This window comes from Carica papaya, chromosome 3 (assembly GCF_054855325.1).
Source record: "Carica papaya isolate Zhongbai chromosome 3, ASM5485532v1, whole genome shotgun sequence".
NCBI lineage: Eukaryota > Viridiplantae > Streptophyta > Magnoliopsida > Brassicales > Caricaceae > Carica > Carica papaya.
In genome coordinates, this window is record NC_142311.1 from 11,005,174 (window position 1) to 11,023,022 (window position 17,849).

At 35.0% G+C, this 17,849-nt stretch overlaps 2 protein-coding genes across 6 annotated transcripts; both read right to left on the reverse strand.

The window, feature by feature from the left end:
- Positions 1–3,900: 3,900 nt before the first annotated feature.
- Positions 3,901–5,381, reverse strand: LOC110808711 (Galactose oxidase/kelch repeat superfamily protein). Of its 2 annotated transcripts, none has more exons than XM_022034287.2 (2): positions 5,229–5,381; positions 3,901–4,933 (listed from the first exon to the last, which is right to left on the reverse strand). In XM_022034287.2, exons 1-2 carry the CDS (start codon positions 5,259–5,261, stop codon positions 3,956–3,958), a joined length of 1,011 nt encoding a protein of 336 aa, XP_021889979.2. In that variant the 5' UTR covers positions 5,262–5,381; the 3' UTR covers positions 3,901–3,955. The 2 variants fall into 2 exon arrangements, with proteins under 2 accessions (XP_021889979.2, XP_088071856.1); XM_088215730.1 differs by lacking the exon at positions 5,229–5,381 and adding an exon at positions 5,105–5,219.
- A 1,088-nt stretch (positions 5,382–6,469) lies between these two features.
- On the reverse strand, positions 6,470–12,743 carry LOC110808740 (nudix hydrolase 7-like). 4 transcript variants are annotated; one of them, XM_088215734.1, is made up of 9 exons: positions 12,632–12,743; positions 10,249–10,469; positions 9,373–9,438; positions 9,123–9,260; positions 8,730–8,792; positions 8,608–8,658; positions 8,465–8,499; positions 7,031–7,139; positions 6,470–6,793 (listed from the first exon to the last, which is right to left on the reverse strand). In XM_088215734.1, the coding sequence occupies exons 2-9, from the start codon at positions 10,432–10,434 to the stop codon at positions 6,608–6,610; spliced, it is 834 nt and encodes a 277-aa protein (XP_088071860.1). In that variant the 5' UTR covers positions 10,435–10,469; positions 12,632–12,743; the 3' UTR covers positions 6,470–6,607. The 4 variants fall into 4 exon arrangements, with proteins under 4 accessions (XP_088071860.1, XP_088071859.1, XP_088071858.1 ...); XM_088215733.1 differs by lacking the exon at positions 12,632–12,743 and adding an exon at positions 10,703–10,992; XM_088215732.1 differs by lacking the exon at positions 12,632–12,743 and adding an exon at positions 10,703–10,992 and having other exon boundaries at positions 8,730–8,807.
- Between the last annotated feature and the right edge of the window lie 5,106 nt (positions 12,744–17,849).

The following is a 17,849-nucleotide window of genomic DNA, read 5'->3' on the forward strand; positions in this document are numbered from 1 at the left end:
GAAAAGAAATGTACATTTGTGTTATAAATTTCTAGAGTTCAGTTGGGTTTCCATTATAGGGGTTGATGAAGAAGGGTTAGAGGGTTTAAACATGCTATTATATAAAGTCTATCATGGCAAAAAAAATAAAAGCATTAGTCGAGAATATCGATTTCTTTTTAATATTCACCAACTTCGAACTAGCAAGTTTTCTTGAAATATGAAAATGAAGACGAGAAGAGGTTACAATGGATCAAAAATACGAGAGCCAAATGTGTAAGGAAGCATTCAAGAGCATTGCTTGAGTTGATTTTGGCACCCATTTTAGAGGTGCTATTGTTTCAAAGGTATTACTTTAAATGTATTTCATTATCTTAAGATGGAGGTAGTAACATGAGTATACAAGTATTATTATTTCATTAACTAAAAAATAATTTTTCTTCTAATTTTTTTATTATTAATTTTTAACATCAAAATATAATCAGAAAAAATATAGTTTTATTTTATATTAATTTCATTACAGTTGTATTTATTAACTTAATAGTTAATATTTTTATTTATATATACTAAATTATGAGTTGGAACCTAATTATATATGTATGTCTACTCGTTAGAAAGTTAATTATAATATTATTAACATGTAAATGACACTTAATTATTTAAATGTATAAAAGAATGAAACTTTGCTTATTTTTGTTTTTTATGATTGACGAATCAAATAATATTTTTGTTCTAATTTTTACCCCCCCACTCCTCCTTATGAATTAAACTTGTATTTGTCATAATGCTTCAGTTCTTATTATCAATGATAATGATATAAATTATATCCGAGATGTATAAATATAAGAAGACATACCCTTTTTGTGACATCTCAGGTGTTAATTAAGACAAATGAGTGTCATATACAGATTTAGAATAACGAGTACATGATAATATTTATGCAGCCGAATCAAACCTTAACAAATCCCTTACAAATATATATAATGTTCTAAATACATATATCACTGAGAATGGAAGTAGCTACAAAATATAAAACATAAGGGTAATTTCTTTCACTATGTTACTGGAATTTATTAGAGTGCGAGAACAGTCATGCACTCAGACTTGTGGATCCATGGAATCCTCATAGACTTTCAAGGGTAAGTCTGCTACGGTCCCTCATTTGAAGGGGGGGAGGGATGGAAAAAGTGAGTTCCATATGCTCAATAAAAAAAACAGTATTAAATTAATATCGTAAGATTTTAAAAGTATATTTTTTTATCTTACTGTTTAGCTTCATTGTTTACCTAACTCATTAATAGGAAAAAAATATCACTTATTTGAATATCAAAATAGTAAGTTAGCATTGAAAATCAAATATACATATATTATGCCAAATAATCGAGAAAATCAAATAAATCATGAAATGTACAGATTTTTTGTGCCATGTTTCGTGAAATCGTTACATACATTCATATATGAGAGCATATACATATTTCCAACTACTCAAGTGGAATGACCAGATTAGATACATATACGACAATTTATTCAGACTCACTTCAAGCTGGCCAAACCATATTACGATCTATAATCATAGCCGTACCAACAATAATAGTTCTAACATATATCTATAGTTACGATATTACTTAAACACGAGTGACCTCTACAGATAGTGCGATACCACTCTCGTTAGAGGATACACCGTCATCCACTGGGAGCAGTCCTCTTATGTCTTTCTAAACCAGATACGAGAGGGAGAAACAGATACCCCGAAGGGTAAGGAGAACAAATACTCATTAGAGATAAAAAGACTAACGAGATACTTGAAGTAATATGCATATCAATATAGATACACTTCGGACTATACAGTGTTCATTTTACTTTTTTTCTTTTCTTTTGTTTTTCTTTTTACTTTTACTATTACGGACTACGTTTTACATATAATACATGCAAATTCATCAAGTGTTAGTAAATCACATAACATGTTTGAAAATCAGAACAATTCGATTCATTTAAATACGAACGCATGTAAAGTTGACAAAATAACAATCATATTAAATTTGTTTATTTAAAAATATTTCTTAAGATGTTGAAAGTAAAATTAGATTTCTTACCAAAACCTTGATGTTTTCTCATTCACTGTTTTTCTTTCTTTCTCTTATTCTCTCACTAATTTACTCTATATATATATATATATATCTCTCTCTCTCTTTCTCTCTCTAAACCTTTGAAAAAAATTGAAGAAATGAAATTGTGGAGAGGAAGGAAGGGGAAGAGCAATTTATAAAATTTCAAAACTGTTGGATTCGCACCAAGTGGCGAAATCTGATGAAAAGAGAGGAAAAAAGATTATTGATATGAAAAATGAGGGAGAAAATTTCCCCCACCGGTGGCAGCGGTGGTGCACTACCCGAGGTGGCAGTGCTCGGCTAACGCATTATAGGCTAGCACATGCCTGCTGTCGCGCGTGCAAGCCTACTGCGCGCAAGCCCCATGCGCACAAAACCTGTCCGTACAGGCCTGCTGCGTGGATGAACACCTGTGCATAATAGGACGTGCGCGCAGGTCCTGACCCTGCGCTGTACGCACAGATGGGATGTGCGCACATGCACGTGCGCACAATGCCCAACACTCGTGTGGGCAAATTGCTTTCTCGCGGGATTTTTCCCGCAAGCAGGTTTTTTCTCATTTCGTCGTTTTTTATTTTCTAAATTTTTCTTTTAGAATAAAATAAAATAAAAATATAATTAATAAAATAAATAAAAATAAAAATAGATCAAAATTACGAATATAAAAAAATATTAAATAATATAAATTAATTTAAAGTTAAGACAACTAAAAATTCAAATAAATAAAAAATTTAAATTATTTTAGTATTGTAATAGGCAAGGATGTTACACTCTTCTCTATTAAAATATTAACATAAATCATATTATCACAAATACAACAATTAACTAAATTTGCCTTGTATAAGGGCAATCAAGAAAGCAGCTGCATAAGTGAATACATAAAACTATAAAAAAGAAGGTTAATTCAACCAATCTTTCTTGGACGAGTGAAGGAACTACTGGGTTTTCTGTCCATCAAATCAAATTTGCCAAATGCTAAAGTTTTCAGTTATAGTCCCTCTAGGATGCAAAATATATATTTTCTCAGTATCCCCATAGTGTATGAGATAAATATATGCATTTCAATTATAGTTATATTCTATAGTTATGATTCTACCATATATGATGGCCCTCTCTATACCTTGCAGTAATGATTCCTTTGGCGTTATAATATTTAACATAACGATACTGTCCATAAATCAAATTATTTTGTAGATTGAATTTTATTTAACTGTCTAAAGCTCTATTGTATGTGCTCTGAGTTAGAAATTTTGTATAAATGTATCACCATGCTATAAAGTAATTTGATTTAAGTTTTTACTTCAATTTTTTTTATCGAAGTTTATATTATTTAATATTTCGTAGTAGTTTAATATATTATGTTTTGTTTTGTTTTGTTTTTTTTTTGTTACATTACACATGGAATATGAACAATTTGTTGGTTTTGTTTCAAATCTATTTTATTTTCATAAATTCATAATTTTAAATTATTTGATATATAAAAAATAGTCTATCATTTTATATTTGTTGAACAAATGAAAAAATTCTATCTATGTTTTTACTTTGACAGTTGAAGAATTGAATCAAAAGCATAATTGACTTGGAATTAAAATATTATTTTTATTGAATTTTTTACTATATTTAATGTTTACCCGTTCATATTCTGTAAAATTAAATTTTAAATAAAATTTATCCCTATGTTTTAGAACATTAGCATATTTGAACTCATAAACAAGAACAGATCAAAACTGATTTCCAAGTTTTATTAATCAAAATTCGGAAAAAAAAAAAAAAGAAAAACACTTCCGAATTTTCAACAATGACAAAAACCACGAGAAAAAATTGTAAATTCGCCATCGAGAATCTTTATTTTAACTGAAAAAGTTCTTTCACAATTTCAACAAGTCCATGGATAAAACCTCACAATTAGGACTGAAAAAGAAAATGTCGCCGAGCCGATCATTCGTCGGAGAGTTGCCACCGTACACCAGTAATCCCTCTTTCCCATCTACCCGTCCGCCGGAGAAAGCGCACCACCCTCGAGCCCCAGGGTGATTCCCGCCTAACCCCACCCTATCTTCCCATTTCGTCCACTCTAACCTCTCCGTTTCCAACCCGTACACCTCCCCCGAAAATCTCCCGGCACCCATATGCCCCAAGTCGCTCGGGTCCACTTCCCCGCCGTATATAATTACATATTTCCCGACTCCCACCGTGCAAAATACGCTTCTGCCCGTCGGCTTCTCCCCTGCTGTCTCCACTTCGGCCCATTCCCCACTCGCTGGATCAAAAACATGCACATCATCCATCTCCATGCCGGAGAAACCGTACACAACCCAAATCTTTCCTCCACCAGAAACCAGTCCAGGCCCGCCTCTTCCTTTACAACTCTCTCCGGGCCTGGGATGCTCGACCCATTTTTTATCAACCACATCATACGCCCATAGATCGTTGAGCCGCCCCGCAACGCCACATCCCCCGAATATGTACACGTGTCGATCATCTGCCGCTGTTGAGTGGTAGCTCCGGTGAGTCGGTCCCGTGTTGCCGGAAGAGAGAAGGGTCCATTTGTTTGTACTTGTGTCGAAAGAGTAGAGCTCGTTGAGCTCCTTGTGGGTACCGTCTCTTCCTCCAAATACGTAGATGGTGTCACCTACGGATGTCATTGTGACGCCTACGCGCGGCGGAGGAATGTCCCCGGTGACATCTGCCACCGACCATGATCGGGTTTCGAGATCGAATATGTAGAGGTGGTTGTCGACTGGGACACGTGGCGAGAATTCGCCACCGAAGGCATAGGCTTTGGGTCCTACAACGGTGATGGCGTGTGAGCTTCTGGCACCAGGCCCGATTCCCTTCTGTTCAAGCTGATAAGAAAGAGAAATTATGAAACTTGTAAGGTGAAAAAGAAAATACGTAGTGCTACAATTGGAATAAACTGAAGGAACCCGGGAAAATTATATACAAATCCAAATAACTAGAATCAGTAAAATCCATGAAATTTAGGAGAATTCACTAAGAAAAACAACGAAATCCACCATGAATATCGTTTGAAAAAACAAGTTTTTAGTCTTTTGTGACCAAGAATTTCTAGCAAACAACAACAGTCTTTGTGACCAATATAATCATGACGCGGAAAGGAGAAGAGAGGAAAGGTCAAACCTTAACCCATTTGCCTTGCGTAGAAGAAGACATGTCTCCGGAAATGACTCAGACCTTCACAGGAGTGAGTAATCAGTGAAAAGAGATGGTGATATATTCTGTTCAGGGCTTCTATTACTTGTATATATAGTTTGTTTACATTGTCAACCTACCGAACTTTTAGGTGATAAAAGTGTCATCTGGGCAAACCACTACGCGCTCTTAAATTATTAAAATTATTTTCAATATATGAGATTGTTATAATTAAGTTGATTGTATTGAATAAATTGGATTTCCTTTCAATATATCCTGACTTATTCAAATAATAATAATAATAAAAAGAAATTAAAAAAAAAAATTCAATTTAATCTTCAATTTAAAAAGATTAATAACGTAGAGAAAGACAATCAAACAAATGGTGGTGTATTACGTTTGCTAATCTGTTTGTTTAATGCAATATTAAAATGATAGGTTGTGTGGAAATTTATTCGGATGTTAACATAATGGTTATTATAAGTGCTTTCATTATTTTAGATTAATATTAAAATGCCTTTATAAAATGGTGGTGGGTGCTACCTGCACTGCTACAACCAATCTCCATCTTCAATATTATAAAACAAGGTGTGTTTGTATGGCCGGAAATGAGGGAAGGGGAGGGGAAGAGAGGAAGAGGAAAGTTTTTACCTTTGCATGACTCTAATTTAGAGTCACTAGGGAGGGGGAAAACTATAAAAAAAAATAAATTTGAAATTACATTATTACCCAGGGCACGTATGCCAACGGTCACTTCAAATACGGATTGAAATGTGAGAGAAAAAGTGCATATTATAAGTGTAGACAGTTGCAAGGAAGACGATGAATTTTTTTTTCTTTATTGATTTTACTACCTCAACTTTGTAGTCTACCAAAGTGGTATTACAACGAAATGTTTACCTTAAAAGATGCAACATACATTTTTCTAGAAACTACAAAATGCATTTTTATTGATGGCTTTTTTAACATTAAACCATTTGGGTCGCTAGAGAGGAAAGCAAAATGAAGTGATATCTTATCCCTACCACAGTTTATTTGTCAGGATCTTAGACTCATAAGAACCCGACCTTCGCTGTTAGATAGATAGAGAGAATATAGAGAATGGAAAAAAAAAAAAAAAAAGGAAAAGGAATTCTGAATGGAGACTTTTGGATATTGATTCTGCATAATGATTCCAGAATGATCACACCGACGAAGAGCACAAGTCAGGCTGTGCAACCAGTAAAAGATGAGGAGAAAAGTGATTATAAGTTATTAAAACTTTTTGTTACTTGTTGAAAGACTGCAATACTAAAAAAAGATACAATTTAACGTTATTATATGATTTCCTCGGAAAAGACAATCTTATTGATTAGAAAAAAGGTCAGTTATTGGTTGCCAGAGCCTGTGTTGAAGTATAGATAGCTCCTTTTGCCAGAGCCTGTAGTTGCAGAAACTGGAGAGAAGCCATGGTAATCCTTCTCCGACTTTGTTACACAGATTTGGGCCACATAATTAAACAATTCGTTTCTTTTGTTAAAAGATTGGGCTGCATAGTCCGTAATTGGCATCCACTGAAAAAGGGAGAACGGAAAAGAGATTACTTCTGTGAAACATTTTGTTTTAGAAACAACCTCTGTCAATGTAACCTCTCTCTAACGCTTCAATCACACAAAGATGTTCTAGAAATATGTCAAAGGAAAGATGCATTATGATCTGCTCATTTTTCCTAGTATTTACAGTGAACCGAGCATATGTATCAATTATCAAACATGAGGTAATTACTTCCATCATTTGCTACAAGGGAGTACCTGAGCAGCCTCAAGCTCTGAATCTTGCATCTGGATGTCATAGGAGCATGGCCGTAACATGCAAAGGAAAAACAAATCCGACTTGCCAAAGAATGACTTGTGGCTTTGTCTTATGTAACCAGTGAAAAAAGAAAGTTGTGAGTCTTTAATTGTAAAACACTTATACAGGCGTGCAGAAGATAGACAATGTCTTTAGACATGTACGAAAAAGATATGCCAGTATGATTTTCTAGAAACCTGCAGTATTTTTGCGTGCACGGAAGACTATCCATGGAGCTTATATATGTTGTGATAGAAAAATTAGAAGGCTGAACTGTTATAAATATTTTGTTTTTTCAGCAGTAACACATAGAGAAATTTGAAACAATCAAGTCCAAGTTTCCATCCTAAGGATCTAAATAAATCAAAGATTCAAATTTAATTAGAAATTCTCCATTCCTTTAGCCTGAAATTCTCCTTCAGTCACTTCTTTCCTTATGGCTCTCCTCTATTCCTGAGCTTGAAATGCATCTATTAGCTCTAGAAAAGGTTATCAGTGAATGGTCTCTAGAACCCCCCCAGGGAGAATATCTTTGACAAAAAACCTCTCAGGTAGGCTGACAAGTCTCTTCTCCACAATTCTTCTATCAGAAAAAGCAATCTAATTTTGTTGACGGTAGTCATCAGTCTCTGAGAATATTCCTTAATCCCTTCTAAGGTCAAAATCAGCATTTGCTCAATCTGTTATTGCCTTGGAAATCTTCTCAAGTGAATCCCAAGCTTGTTTTGCAGTTTCAGAAGCAACGATTCTTGTGAAAATGTTTCAGGAATTGAAGAGTAAATACAGTTTTTTGCTTTGAACTGCTTTGTCTTTTCCTCACTGTGATGCTTAAATTGAGCAATAGTTGGATTAGCTGACAATGATTAGGTGGATCCCTGTCAGTTCCCACCACTTCCCACAAGTCAAAAGCTTGCAGGAAAGGGTAATTTGGCTGCCCAAAGCAGATAATTTTCACCCGTGAATACAGGAAGTGGAGATAAACAATTGGCAGAGTCCATTTTGAGTAAATTCACGTCAACATTTTGTGCTAAGTCTCTCTCACAGCTTTTCTCCCTCTAAGATCAACAGGGTGCTGCTACTGGTTTCCAGAATAGAAAGACTAAACGGCTAAACTGATCTAAATACTTTCTTAGTTCAACAAGAATTCATAGAGAAATTTGAAACAAATAAATCCAAACTTTTGTTCTTATAAATTAAAAATTCAGATTTAAAGATACATTAATTTTCTTCTGTTACTATCTTTCTATAAAATTGCAGAAATTGAAATTGAAAACAGAATCGGAATAATCTGAAAATCTAAAAAGAATATAAGCAAAACAGACCATTTTTAACATATATAGCATAAATATCAGTAGATGAATGTAGCATTACGTGATACGGATCAAATTTCTTACCTGAATGCTAAAACTTCCACAAATTCTGCATCAATCTGAAACAAAACAAATCAATGGTCTTGGATTAAACTAGCCCAACCTGAAACTAGAAACTACACCATATTTATTCAAGCCTAAAAGCTAAGTGCTTATTAATTACTTACTCCTGTCTCTTCTTTTACTTCTCTAATTGCAGCTACACATATATCTTCGCCCTGGAAATGAAAATTTTTATCTCTGATGAAAAAAATATAGAGAAGCATAGACCATATGTTTATCCACTCACCTCATCAACAACCCCAGTAGGTAGCTTCCACACACCAGTGCCTTTGAACGCACCACTTTTCTCCTGAACAACAAGCACCTACATTAAAAATAATTTCAGCAAGATAAGCAACTCCCAGACTTGGACATGGTCAATCATATGGTGAAATAGGGCCAAAATCAAGCCTGGACATGGTCAATCATATGGAGGGATAACTAGTGTAACCATCCACAGAGCTCTTAAAAAATCAAAATTGTAGATTTGAAGCCAAAAAACATTATGGGTAGCAGGTTAAAGTTTTGTATTTCAAAAATTGAATGAGTATAAGAATTTATGTGCGGAAAGAAAAAAGCATTTAGAAATCTCTCTAATTTCCTAGAAAACGAAAATGTGAATTGCAGGGGGGAAAGATACCTCTCTGTTGCTATTCATGACAAAAGCACCAATCCCTACACGATGTGAAGCGTTTATTGGGATAGTATCAGGAGCATCAGAAATCCATTTAACAAGCATTAGGTAATCTGGTTCAGCGTGATGATACTTAAATCCTTCCTGCACAATTAATAAAATAAAATTGATAAGCTGTCCAGGATATGCATTTACCTCAACAACTTTATATACTATGCAGCTCTTCTCATATATCTGTCAAAAAATGTTCACTTACCTTCACTGTAACTTCAACTAGACTAGCCTGTTCAAGAGGCAACTTAATCCAGATCCCCTTCTTTCCCTGCAAAAGTTTATACAAGTAAGCAAAGTTGTTTGAATTCGTTGTTGGATAAACTCTGTTTGTAAATGTACATTTTTATGTACTTTGTCATCACCATCCAAACACCTAAACTCACAGGATGATATCAGATTTTCAAATGTATATTGATTTCCCAGGACAAAAGTGACGTGAGTAAAGGGGGAGCAAATCACAATAGGTTACAAAAAGGCTTAAGATCACTTGAAGGCTCATGTTGAATTCTCTGGATGTGGGGATGCAACCACAACTCAAACATAAAAGATCATATTTTTACTGGATATAAAGAGTAAAAATAAAAAAATTAAAACTACTAATTGAACGAAAATTAACCAAGGAGAGCATAAAACTATTTGACAAAAAGAGAAAAGTAAATTATTTAGGAAGATAGACTTGGTCTGATATGAGACAACATTTTATAGTGTCTAATTTGTAAATGTATTTATAATTAAGTACGTATATTATATACATGTTTGGTAGATGAAAAATAAAAAGGAAAATGACCATTGTGGATGATTTCGATTTTTTTTTTTTTCCTAAAAAGAAAGCTTGATAATCGACAATGAAAATGTCGTTAAATGTAAAAAGAATAAATTATTATTTTCAATATCTAAAATCAACCACATGACGTAGCAACAAAGGTAAATAGTAAAAAAAAAAAAAAACGTTTAGAAAGGTAAATAGTAAAAATGTATAATAAAATAATGATTAAAAATGGTCGCACAGTTCTATCTCACAATTTTATGTAGTCAGTCTTTAAAATGGAAGTAAAGAGAAGGCGAAGAAACGGAGTACCTGCTGCTTCCATTTTGACAGCGAAACCCTAAGCAAATTAAGGAAGACCGTTGGATCCATAGACTGCTCCACACTTAGAGTCACTCCTCCATACAAATCTTCAACTTCGTTAGGTAATTCAACTTGTCGAACTTCTGTTTCAGGTATCATCTCCTTGTCAACCGATGAGTAGTTCGTCGAAGACATACTCCTAATTGATGAACGTATTCCTCTCTTGAAACCTAGAACAGGGAATTCACCGCCAGTTAGTCAATTTGATTTCTGTTAATCATCTGCTTTTAGGATTCCGATTTATGAAAATCGAGCTGACGCCAGGAATAACACAGATTAGAAAAATGCCTTTCGGAGCCCAAAACTTTTTAGTACGAAAACGGAGATCTATTATTTAACCATGGCGTTGCAGCCATCCCCTGAAAAAATACCAAACTCCAAAAATACGATAAATCATCTGTACCAATAGGGGAAGTGACTGGACAAAAGCCACAATGACATGCCGGCAAGCATTTACGCGCTGCGATGCAAACGACGGATTTGCGGAGCCATAATTTTGAGTCTAACCACCGCGTAAGAGAGGAAGAAAGGACAGATTGGATCTTAAGCACCATACGATATGAACGAAGCTTGCCTTCCTCCAATAAACAAAATCCGAAATGTCAAGTGCCTTCGGATGTTTCCATCTCCGATCTTCAACGAGTCTTATAAGCGCCAAACACCGACGCAGACGCCTTCTACCCGTCATGTTTACATACTGTATATATATTATCAATTATGGCAAAATAATTTGCCCTAATAATAATAAGAAAAATATTGACTCTTCCGAAGAAGATTTCCTTATTGTACCGCTAAAAAAAATGGCAGTAAATATTGAAAATATGGAGGTTGCCAGCAGCTTTCCTTTGAGACGACTTCTGATTCCCGACTTGTGCCATGAATTCATTTAAAAAACAAAGGGTCTCCGCAGTAGGCTGGAGGGGAAGATACTCTACAACCTGCTATTCTTATGGATTATCCAAGAAGTTCTGACGCTCGTTTTCTTCAACAATAAAAGTCTTTTTTTTTTTTTTTTAAATTAGAGGATATATATATTTATGAGGTTCGAGCCCGTACTATACCGCGGCTGATAATAAAAAATAAGAAATTAAAATTATATCTTTAATTTATATTAAAATAAAAAATTAAATCGATAAATTTAGTTGATCAGAAAATAAAATAATAATCAATAATTTTATTTAGCTAAAAAAAAAACCAGCATAAATAGCTGAAAATAAGGGGAGAAGTTAGTTAAGATGAAAAAAAATAAGGCCTCAAAAAAATTTAAAAAATTAATTGATTAAAGAAAAAAAAAATTAACATATAATTTCAATATATTATTTCAATTAAGATAATCTAATATATATTCGTAAATATAATTAGTAAATTATAAATAATTAATGAATATGTATTACTTAATTAATTAATATATGAATATAATTTATATATTGAGAATATTTAGGTTGTAATACATGAATTTTCTTTTATTTATTTTTTATTACGAGACTAATTTAAATTTCTCTCTCCTAGACTTGCTTTCTGTTATTTTAAGTAATACATTAAGTTAAGATTAACAATAAAATATTATTTTATTATAAATTTCAATAAATAATAATAGTTTTATGTCATAAATATCTAAAATAATATAATAAATTTTTAATTATCTGTTAAATACACACTAAGATAACATATATAATATTAAATATAACGTGCAACTACATGTCATGAAGATGCATCATCTTTATATAATATATATATATATTTAAATTTTCCTCTACAAATATATATATATATAGAGAGAGAGAGAGAGAATTACCAGATAAGCAAAATAAACAAAAGATCAAAATAGAGCAAAGCCATCCCAATCCCAACCAATGGAATAATAACTATAAAACCATGCAATTTTTATACATATATATTTTAGTTTTCCCTCTCTCTCTCTCTCTCTCTCTCTCTATATATATATATATATACAGAAACAAGCAAAAAGATTAAGATTAAAATAGCTTTTTCAATTACCAATGAGAGATAGCATGGCTTGTACGCTTCTAATCAGATACAGCATGAGTTGAATATGTCCAAGAGAATTAAAGAAGGATGAATTTTTCAAAAGGAAAAAAAAAAAAAAAGAAAGAAAGAAGATATATATATTCTTAGGTATCCTAAGTTTGGAATTTTATCTTAAATTTATAAGATTTGTCTAATGCCTTGAGATGAAATAACCGGGAAAAGAGCCCCGGGGTGCTGGTGGTAACTGGTAATGAGATGGATATATATATATATATATATATATGGCCGAGAATATTATATAATCATGGAAGACATGAGAGAGAGAGAGAGAGAGAGAACATACTTGAGAATAATAGATGGAAGAGGAAGAGAAGGATATATCTGATTGAAGAGAAGAGGAATTCTAGTATGAGAAACAAAAAAAGCAGGAAGATGGAGACGAATTTATAGGGGAAAATCCCACTATTTTTTTTTTTATTAAGAAAATCTTTAAATACTTTACATTAGTTATTAGTCTTTTGTTTTTAACTTTAGATTTACCTTTCATCTCTTCTTAATTTAAATTAGTGGCTGATTAAAGATAATGGATTAGTTGATTTTGAGTTATTTTATTATTCACAAAACCCTTTCACATCCTCAGAAAACACATGATCTATTGGGTAAATTTTTTTAGCAACATATTATTACTAAACTAGGTTTTCTTTTGGGATTAGTTATTTGAAACTATGAGCAGGAGTACATAGGGCTATTTGACTTCCATTTCCACTTTTATGAAGCGGGTTCTAGATAATATGTCAATCTCAGAAAGTCAACAATCTCCCGGTATTTCCCAGAAAAGTTGGGGCATAGACGAGTTTATTTCTTTTGCTGTTTTTCGTAAGGGAAGAAACATAGAAATAAGACAACTTCATTCTATCCTTTAGTCATTATATGCATTATTGAGATAGATAATGCAAAATACAGAAAGGTATTTACAAATTGCCAAAAAGACTTCCACCATCCCAATTAATTGCGCCTGTCTTGTCTTATCCACGAACTATCAAATTCCTCTCTCTCTCTCTCTCTCTCTATATATATATGTATATATATATATTGAAGGTACATTCCAAAAAAAGAAATGTTAAACTTACCAGAAATTTTATTATAAAAAAAAAATTGCTCTAGTCCAAATAATATAAAATTTATTTATAAGCTCACAACAAAAAATTTAGAGCAATAAGTTGTAAATGTTATTACATCTTATTTTGTGACAACTCGAAACTTGAAAGAAAATAAAATTATAAATTGAATATGAAAACGAAACAATAGATATAACGGCTCCGAAAATTTAAAATGAAATATGTGTATCAAAAATGTCAAATGCGGAAGCGAAGTCAAAATCTCGATTAACATTCTTTACACTAAAACAAAAAACGTGCTCAAAATATAAAAGATCAAACTAACTAAAGGAGAAACTCGAAAGTAAAAGCTATGAATATAACTATGGAGTCTTTAGGCGTCCCATTCGTCGTCTTCCTGCGGAACGGGCTCGGGAACAATGTCTTCCTGATCTGAAATGATTAAATAAGGAATGAGCTACACTAGCCCAGTAAGGACATCACGATATCTCACCGTCCCGGAGGTAAAGGTGGGTAGAAAACACAAAAAAACCAATGGAGCATAATTTACAACAAATCCTTTTATCAATAATAAAACCTTTACCATCCACTTACCTAGGTGAAATTCATAAAACAGTATACGAAAGTAATAACATTATCATCATAATGAAATTATATAAACTGTATAACATAATACTTATCACGCATTCTGTAATTCAATCATTACACAATATATTTTTCCTCTTTTACCAGCCTACTAGTATCCATGGGGATCCATAAGGGTCCCGCTACCCGTGAACCCTTAACACTTGTAATCAGATTATAGGGTCGTCCCATACCCCGTCCGGTATGGGCGCCAAAACTATAAACCTCAATACCCCGTCCGGTATGAGGGTGAAACGGGTCGTCCCCATACCTCATCCGGTATGGGCGCCAAAACACATAGGGTCTCCATACCCCGTCCGGTATGAGAGACCACAATCCCGGTAGGGTTCCTTACGGACCGGGTCCGTCCACCATCTCCCAGGATATCTAGTCAGGCTGATCACATTATACAATTATCAGTTTACATAACCTTTCATTCCCCTTTTCCTCAGTCAGCATCATCAATTCACACACAAACAAGCAAAACAGTAATTTATGCCAAACAAGACAACATACAGCATCGGTTTCTCAGTCATTCAACCCATAATCAATAAAACAGTAAAATATGCACACGAAACTATGAAATGAAAACATCAAACCTCATACTGCATTTAAAACTATAAAATATGCCAAATAACAGTTAACCGACAAACACACTAGACTCGGGCTCCATTAGCGACCTTAAGCAATTTCACACATTCGTTGATTCAAGAATTACCGTTTTATCATTATTGAACTTTAATACCGTGATAGGAAATAGGGTGAGGGGTCCTTACTCTTTTCGGGGTCCGAACGCGGCTTCACAGTGCGCCTACAGGCTGTCCCTAATTTTCCCTGAATTTTTCTTGGGGAACTGAAACGCACTACTGGTACCTGCACGTGTTCCAAAAAATCCCAAATTAGACCCATGGCCCTTTTCGGCCAATATCGCAATTCCGACACGGCGGCTCCGCCGTGCTCCGGCGACGGCACAGTCGCTTGTGGCGGCGATTCGCCTCGGGTTGGCCGTTTTCGGCCACATTTACATCAGTCCCTGTGATAAAACAACCCTAGGGCCATCGGAGGGCCAAAAAATTACGAAAAACCGAAGCTTACCGGCGGTGGTGCTCTCGGGTGCGGCGGCTCTCCGGCGAGGTTCGTGTTTTGGTGATTCGGCTCCGATCAACCTGTAGATAAAAGAATGGTGATCACAGTGATATAAAAATTGCATCAAACAGAGGCCGGGAAGGGCTCATCGGAGGTAAAAACCGAGGAGGGGCGTGGCGGCGCCGCTGGATTTCGGCCGTGTTTTCCGGCCATTTGGCCGGGATTTTGGCTCCGATTTGGCCACAGGGGAACTCAGCGTGGAAAAACGAGTCGGGGGTATGAAATTTACCTCGATCAGCGGTCAAAAATCTCCCCGGTGCGGCGGCGGGTGGCGGCGGCCGGCTCCTCCGGCGTCTGGTTCGTCTTCTCTGGTGAGGGCAGGCGGCTAGGGTTTTTGTGGTCAGGTGTGGGGGTTCTATTTATACCCTTTTGCCTTTTGATCTCAGCCGTCCATTTTGATTAAATCTGGGCCGTCCGTTTTTTATTGAATCTGGGCCGTCCGTGCGCTTGAATCTGGGCCGTCCGTGCGCTTGAATCTGGGCCGTCCGTGCGCGCAGGGACGCATCTGGGCCGTCCAATCGCGCGCACGCGGATCATCCACGTGGCCCGTCCCCGGGTCGACGTGGTCTTGCCACGCGGCAGGTCCTGGTTGGCCAGGGCTGCTGACTGGGCCCATGACGTGGCTGCTGACGTGGCACTCTTTTTTTTTTAATTAAACTTAATAAATAAAATTAATAATATAATAACAAAAATGCCCAATTGTTTGGGCGTTACAATAGAGTTTAGAATTTATATTCCTTACATAATAATTTATAATACCTAAAAGGATTTCATGAATGTCCATTTTAAAAGAACAAATGGAAATAAAAAAAATAAATGAAAAGTAAACAACTAACCATCTCAGGACGACCTTCACTAATTGTTGAAGGAGTACGGGTAGTAAACTATTCACAACCCATTTGTTGATCAGAATCTAGGTTTTGATCCTCTTGATCTGAAATAGTTAATAAATAAGTGAGTTATACTAACCCAGTAAGAATATCACACTACTAATCGATACAGAAAATAAATGTTGATAAAAATTATAAAAACAACCGATAAAACTCTTAATTTAAGTAAATTCATTTATCATAAGTAAAACCATTTATTACATACTTACCGTTGCGATATTTTCAAAATCAACCTATAGAAAATATAGTTTAACAACATCATAATCTCATATTCAAGTAAGTAAGAATAACAAATTTCTCATTTTATTTGCCTACTAGTATTCATGAGGGTCCATAGGGATGTCCCATTACGCGTGAACCAACATCCAACCTTGTCAATTAACCAATCGTCCTCATACCTCATCTGGTATGAGCGCAAAAAATATCATCCCTCAATATCTCATCCAGTATGAGGGTGAAACGGGTCGTCCCCATACCCCGTTCGTTATGAACGCCAAAAATACCATCCCACAATACCCGGTTCGGTATGAGAGTGAAACAGGTCGTTCCCATACTTTGTCCGGTATGAGCGCCAAAAATACTAATCTTTGATACCCTGTCCGGTATGATGCGACGTTCACAGTAGAGTTCTCTTTGTACCCGGTCCATCCACCATCTTTTAAGATATCCAGTAAGACTACTATTCATTCATTCATTCACTTAACCAATCAATTTTTTGTTTACTTTTAATTTTAAATTTCATAATTTAACCGTACGTTAACGTAAAACAAATACTACATGCATAAAAAAAACACAACTGAATCATTCTACCAATTCTAATATATTATTATATATTTAAAACTGTAAAATCAAATAATCGGTTAAACAGGACAACAATAATAAATAATCGGTTCTGGTTCCATTAGTAACTTGTAATTAATTCTCAAACCTTTCTAAATTATGCAAAATACTGTATTATTGATAATTAGACTTCAATTCCATAATAGGAAATAAGGTGAGAGATTCTTACCCGAATCGTTGTGCGCAATACTGAATTTTCTATTGCGCCTACTGATGATTCCCGGGTTTCCTGAATTTTTATGTGAAGGTAAAAACACACTTCACGTACCAAAAAATACTCTAAAAAATCCAAAATCAGTGTTAAAAATCTTTTCTGACTAATTTTAAAATTTTAGCACGGCAGCATTGCCATGTTCTGGTGATGGCACGGCCGCCCGCGGTAGTGGTTTACCTCTGACTGACCGTTTTCGGGCAGTTTTGATTGATTTTAGCCGGTTTCGACCGGTTTTATACCAATCTCTACGAGAAAACATGTTAAAGGGCATCAATTCGCCGAAAAAAGTTAAAAAATAAAAACTTACTAACAATAAAATTTTTCGGTGCGGTGGCTCCGCCGACTCATCTACGCGGCTGAACGTTTTTTTTTGGGTCAACTTGTAGAAAACAGAATGGTGAACACAATGATGGAAAAATTGCACGAAACAGGAAACGAAAAGGGGTTCATCGGAGGTGATTTTTTATTTTTTCCGCAGTAGTGCTGTCGGGCTTTACATGCGATTTTCGGCCCATCTGTCGTTCCTTTTGCTCTGATTTGATCATGAAGGTGTTCAAAATTAAATTTCGAGCGAATAAGAGAATTTTTACATTTTTTGACGGTCGGAGGTGGCTCCGGCGCGGTGAGGGCGACGGTCAGTTCCCTTCTCTAGCGACTAGTTCTTCTTCTTCGGCGGGGGCTGGCAGCTAGAATTTGGCTTCGGTGTGAAGTGAGATATCTATACTTATT